Here is a 6,410-nt window from a genome sequence, read left to right on the forward strand (position 1 = left end):
TATGAATCTGTAGCAGAATCGGCGTTGGAAGTTCTGTTAAGTGAAGGATTGATAATGCCCACCGATGACAAAAGCATCCAGCAGTACATATTGTCAGCAGATGGTGAAGCTAGAGGTCTGTTGAAATCTGGACTATATATGCAATGCATTAGTTTCTGCATGTGCTTATATTTTCTTTACCTGTGTTAGATGAGAGCGCGTGTTCTGCACCCAGCATCCAACTTATGGAGCCAGAGATTGCTCTTTACTGGAGGATTATATGCAGGAAATTGAACAAAAGTGCTCAAGTAAGTCTGTAAACTTACCAACTATTCATTTCTCTGGGTTTAGGTACTTGTATGCTATAAACATGTATTTTGTGAAGCCACAAGTTCTGAAATGTGCTTAAACTGAGATGATAATGTGCTTAACCTGAGATGCTTTTGATGAATCCATAACTGACTGCTTGATTCACGAACCAGAGAATGCTAATTTCTACTGGCATTATCTTGGTCGTTGGACAATTTCTATTTAAATATCCTGTGACCTGGTTTTCCTTCTGATTTCAAGTTACCATTTTACTGCCTATTTTTTCCTTCGAACACCAGACATGTCAAACTAAACAAAAACGTCTCAGAAATCAATGCATCAATACTATCAAAATAAGAAAACACGTATTGACAGTTTGCATCACGTTTTCTTGTATTGCATAGCCTTTTGTTTGAGAACGCATATATATCTATAGGCTGTGCCTGAGCTAAGTCAAAATCCTCTTGGAATATATTGTTTGCTATATAGAATAGCATTTGAAATACAATTCCTGGTTCTTGCACTGATTATAATGCGCATAGTGGTAGTTTTATATATGGGACACACTAAAAATGATGAAACTGTCACACAGGCAAAGGGTTCTGATGCTGCTACTGCGATGGGAGCTGAGGCAGCAGTTTATGCCGCTGAGGCTTCAGATGCGAATGATTTGCTGGAAAGAATTCTTCCTGCATCAGTTTCTGATTATGTTGATCTAGTTAAAGCTCATATAGAAGCTGGTGAGCCGAATATTTTATAAAATCCCAAAACATAGTTGTTTTTGTTTGGGTTATACCCTTTGCTAACATATAATTTTCAGGACCAAATCATCACTTTGCTTCTAGGCAGCTATTATTGCTGGGCACCATGCTTGATTTCTCTGATGCAATGCTCCACAAGACTGCAAGTTCTTTTGTCCAGGAGCTGCTCCACAGACCTTTTGAGCAAGAATTAGATGAAGATGGGAACAGTATTGTGATTGGAGATGGTATAAACCTTGGTGGTGATAAAGATTGGGCTGATGCAGTGTCCAAGTTAGCTAAGATTGTCCATGCTGCCCCTGGAGAATATGAAGAAGTTATACTTGTTGTTGTTGAAAAACTAGCAAGACCCTGTAGGGAAAGGACAGCGGATTTCCTGCAGTGGATGCACATGCTTTCTTTGACAAGTCTTCTGTTGGAAAATGGAAAATCTTTGCATTCACTGCAAGGGAAGGCTATTGAACCAGAAGAGATATTGCATGCTTTGTTGCTTCCAGGGGTATATTTTCTACTCTCCTCTGTCTATTTCTTTTTGTCATATATCACTGCTTAGGGGCGCTTCTTGTTTTATTTTTTCTTAAATTTTGACCTTGAAGTTATCAAGCAGCTTATTTTTCATTGTCAATTTTCCATTTAAGATGCTGATATTCCATATGATCTCTGAATCCTTTTGTTTCATTGAAAAACTGTCAAAAGGTGTCAACAATTTTAAGGAAACAGCTTATCATACAGTTGAATCCCTTTTGCATAAAAAACTTGGCACTTGCACAAACAAACACTCTTTCTGATATGATTCATGTCATGCAGGTAAAGCACACTCACTTGGATGTGCAGAGGATTGCTATAAAATGCCTTGGTCTTTTTGGGTTGTTAGAGAAGAAGCCTAGTGAAGAACTTATAAAGCAGCTACGGGTAGCTTTTTGTAGAAGCCCTCCTCCTATTAGTATTATGGCTTGCAAGGCACTAGTTGATCTTGGGATGTGGCATAGCCCAACAGAAGTTGATAAGGCAATGGGACAAGATCTCTTGTCACAATTTGAGGATGAGAGCATTCATTTTGCCCCCATCGACTTATCCAATGCCGAAGAAGATATGAACTTAAAAATGCTCGATCTCTTGTATGCTGGACTTGAAAGTGATGACTGGAGAGCATTCACAGATAGTAATGAACATGAGTCGGTTAAAGCAACCATTGGGGAGGGGTTTGCAAAACTTCTTCTTCTAGGAGAGAAGTACCCAAGCTTGCCTGCATCGTTTTATCCTTTTGTTTTGGGAAAGCTGATTGCATTATATTTCAGCGAGGAGTCAAAAGAACAACTGAGGTATAAAGACTCTGTGCTTTCAATTGGTAACTGTTCTCACCAGAACTAATACTAATGATTTGTTCTTCTTATTCATTTTCCAGGTTTAAACAGTGTTTATCTGTCTTCTTTGAGCACTATGCTTCCCTCTCCGAAAAGCATAAGGTAACAGAAACCATGATGTCCGTGAGAGAAAGAGGTTTAATGGTGTATTTGTATAACACTATTTTTCATGCAATGCAGGGATATGTGTCAAAGGCTTTTGTTCCTCTCATACGTTCAATGTGGCCTGGTATTGATGGAAACTGTAAAAGTTCGTCATATGTTGTATCAAATCAACGCAAGCGTGCAGTCCAAGCATCCAGATTTATTCTACAGATGATGCAAACCCCGCTTTACAAAAAAGAGACAAGAGGTGAGCCTGAAACCCAATTCAATAAATCACCAGACTCACCAGAAGATTCTATCCAGCCTTTACTAAACTGCACTGAAGAAGGGTTAGCCATACGCATAGCCATCGAGGTTAGTTGCTTTCCTTAGACGTCTATCGTATCACATTTTCCTCAAAATCCAGGAAAGTTTAGTGGAGAATGAAGAAAGCATACATCTGACCAAAATTCTCTTGTCCATTAATGCGATAATAGAGAGTAGTTGCACTTTCACCATCAGAATGTCTTTTGCCTTTCTAGTTAGTTGAGAGCAATCATCTTCTCAAGATGTCTGTAACACTGGTTAACCCGTTTGCTAATATTGTTTCCCATAGATGCTTAACTTCAAGGGAAAAAAGACTGCAGCTGAGAAGGCATATGTTGCAGCACTGGGCAAAACACTTGTGCTGTTCCATCTGAAACCATCAAAACAAAATGTGATAAAGTTGATGAAAAAGCTTTTAAGCCAACTTGCAGATTCTGTATGTTCAGAGAAGGAGCTTCTTAGGGACGTGAAACCGATCCTCGAACATCTAAAATCTTTGGATGTTTGTCCCAGCGAGGAGATTACACAAGATCAAGCCGATTCCATCTTTGGTACATATTGATATTTTGCCTTGTACATTACAGTTTGGTTTTAGTTACACGTAAAACTAGATGGTTAAAGTTATGTTAGAGTCTATTTTGTCTTGATTGTATTTTTGCTAATGGCAATTTACAGAAACACTCGGAGTAAGCTACAACTTGGATATCACTGCAACTACAACAGTGCCACAGACACCTGCTCCTTGCTCAACAAGACCAACTCAGTCAAGAAGACGAGTAAGGATTGCAGAAACTTCCTCTGATGAAGAAGAAGAAGAAGAAGTAGCATCGCCTCCACCTTCTGCTTTGATGAACCGATCACACCGAGCAAGTAAAGCTGCTGCTTTAGCCAAAATAACGGCAAGCAGAGTGAAAATGAGCAATGTAGATGAGGATGATGAAGAAGAACAAGGTTCATCTGACGTTACAGCAGAGGATTCAGATGAATCTGATGAATAATTACAGGGAGTTGATTTTAGCATTCGTTCTGTTGTTTGTGCGTTTGTCACCAAGTCGATGTGTGTTTTGTGACGGTTGCGAAAAGATATCTTCTTGTAAGTTGTAACGAATTCCTTGCTTGTTATGTTATGTTTGCTCTGGAAAAACTTGGATTTGGAAAAGACAGTATTAAAACCTTTTCAGCCATGGATCCTTGTAAGAACCAAAACTAACAAAACTACAAATGAAAAAAGAAAACTGGATACTGCAAGAATGAATTTGCCTAAGGCTCAGGTTGGTTCAGCCAATCAAACTCACTCTTTGGGAACACTTTAAGATTGTCATCCACTGACCTCTCGATCTTAACATTAATTCTCCACAACACAATCTTACTTTCCATTTTCATACCTTTGATTGTGTAGAGCCTCTGAAGCAAACCTTTGAGGAATCTGTACTCACAAGTCATGTACCAGTCCCCTTGTTTCTCCACAATGCTTTCAAGATCTCTGAAAGCTCTCATCACAAGCCCAACTTCCATTCCTCTTTCTACAAGCTCTTTCACAGAATCGATCATCTTGTGTGCAATCTCCTTAACGTATCCAGCGTGACTTTTGGTCTCTAGCAAGTGAATAGCTGAACAGTAGGCACCCATAAACGTCAAGACCCAGCCACTGTTATCAAATAACAACTCTTTTGGTGCAGTTAGCCTGCTATGAATCTCTGGAAGAAGATTGGCTATAGCAGGAACCACAATATCTTTAAATTCAAGCTGCATTGTTAAACACTGGAAGATATAAACCGCTTTCTTGAACTCTGCTTTGCTTTCCGATGCAATATAGTCCCATAGATCAAACCATGGATCCTTTTCGTAGTTAAACGTCTCCTGTGCAACATGGAACACAACCTGACCAAGTATCCTGTATAGGTTCTCAGGCATTCCTTCTTCCTTTAGGCATTTGATGAGCAATGGCTGGAGATCTCTGATCTCTGAAACATCTATTTCCCACTGGTCTGAAGTGTGATCACAGACTACATCGTAGAGTCGTCTGATTGCTATCACTCTTGACCTATCATCAGAACCAGATGCTGCAAAGGAACCCAAGACTTCCACTGGAGTACATTTCCAAAACTTGTAGTACAATTCAAGGTCATATCCAACTGTGACATCTTGATGATTATCAACGCAAAAATGGTCGAGTTTGAAGGCCGAACTCGGAACATACTTATCCATTTTCGTAACCATTACAAAGATGTTCTTGGCAGCTTCCTTTGTATTTTTCCCTACCCCTGAGACCCCGTACGCAAACGATGCCACAAAACGGCATTGTTTGGTACTCCATTTACACACTTTAGCGTCTTTCTCAAGGTATCTCTCGAGTGATCGAATCCCTCTTATCAGAAACTCTATTTCCATTCCCATCCACACAACATCACTAGCAGATTTCAGAACATTGTGAAGTATATCTCTTGTCAAATCGAATCTCTTGTCGGAATCTATAATCTGAACCCCCATTTTAACAGCAGCTTTCAAAGCCAAAATCCAATCTACATCTCTATCTTTCTCAGGACGAAGCAAAACCTTGTACACTTCCTCACGTAACCTCTGGAAGAACCTGTGAATGAATCCAACGTAAAGCGATGGCAAATCTACGAAGTAACTAAACGCCCTAATCGGATCTTGATTCACAAGCAAGAGTATATAATCACTAAGCTCTTCCCATCGTTCATTACGAGAAACCATAACGTTATAAGCTACGAAAGAAACAATGACTCTCAAGTAGTCAGTATCAACCCTTCTAGGGTTTTGCACCGTCAAGCAAGAAATTAGAAGCGGTTTGATCTCGTGGAGAGCGAGGCTAGAGATCTCGAAGTTGTTGCGGTTTCTTAACTCCGTGAGAGTTTGAGAGAGGTGTGAGATCGATCGGATTCTGACGAGGTCGTCAGAAGAGAATCTATAGATCTTGAGAAGCTTTAGGGTTAAGCAGTCTGGGAAATTAGAGACGCAAAAGTCGTAGAGAATACGAGCTTTTAAGTAGTCTTCGGATTCTCTAGGCGTGAAGAGTTGATCGACGAGCGTCACTAAGCCTTCGTGGCTTGGAGTCGAGAGAATCTCTCTGGCTTTGATGGACAGATTTGCTGCAAAATCTGCCATTGTAGGGTAGAATCTGAAGTTTTTTCTTGAGAAAGTTTTGGATCTGTTTCGTTCTCTTAGGGTTTAAGGAAATATTTTGGAAGTGGTTGCGTTAATTATGCCCGAAACTGAATCCTAAGGACTGGACAGTCTGGACTTAATCCAAACCGGAAACTAATAATTTTACTCTTTTAAGAAATATTAGTTATATAGGATTGGTTCCAGATCCTATATAACTCATCTGGTAGAAGAAGGCTACATTTTTTTCTTGCACTAAAATATGTTTATCTATTTTCAGTTTGACGTCTTAACTGCTTTGCATCCAACCTCATATGTTATTTTGTCCACACATTTGATCGAGAAATATATATACGTTGGACATGTTGGGCTTTTGGTGATGGAGAGTGAATTTGTTATCGATCGACAAAAGGAATGCTGTAGTAAAATAGGGGGGAGTTGTAACTCGTATCAACAACAA

The 6,410-nt window shown here is 39.6% G+C and overlaps 2 protein-coding genes across 3 annotated transcripts in view; one reads left to right on the forward strand and one right to left on the reverse strand.

Annotated features, from left to right (window-relative positions):
• The window catches only part of LOC104732650 (condensin complex subunit 3-like), a 9,534-nt gene extending 5,539 nt beyond the window's left edge, over nt 1-3,995 (forward strand). Inside the window, exons 5-13 of one of the 2 annotated variants that reach the window (XM_019233367.1) lie at nt 47-115; nt 190-287; nt 881-1,028; nt 1,109-1,548; nt 1,857-2,371; nt 2,455-2,515; nt 2,594-2,872; nt 3,114-3,375; nt 3,500-3,995. In XM_019233367.1, coding sequence (XP_019088912.1) covers nt 47-115; nt 190-287; nt 881-1,028; nt 1,109-1,548; nt 1,857-2,371; nt 2,455-2,515; nt 2,594-2,872; nt 3,114-3,375; nt 3,500-3,822 — 2,195 coding nt within the window. In that variant the 3' untranslated portion in view covers nt 3,823-3,995. Of the gene's footprint in view, nt 1-7; nt 116-189; nt 288-880; nt 1,029-1,108; nt 1,549-1,856; nt 2,372-2,454; nt 2,516-2,593; nt 2,873-3,113; nt 3,376-3,499 lie in introns of both variants that reach the window. The other variant, XM_019233366.1, reaches the window with a different exon arrangement.
• LOC104733874 lies at nt 4,085-5,953 on the reverse strand. Its single transcript, XM_010453406.1, has one exon. It carries the CDS (start codon nt 5,951-5,953, stop codon nt 4,085-4,087), a length of 1,869 nt encoding a protein of 622 aa, XP_010451708.1.

This window comes from Camelina sativa, chromosome 12, assembly GCF_000633955.1.
Source record: "Camelina sativa cultivar DH55 chromosome 12, Cs, whole genome shotgun sequence".
NCBI lineage: Eukaryota > Viridiplantae > Streptophyta > Magnoliopsida > Brassicales > Brassicaceae > Camelina > Camelina sativa.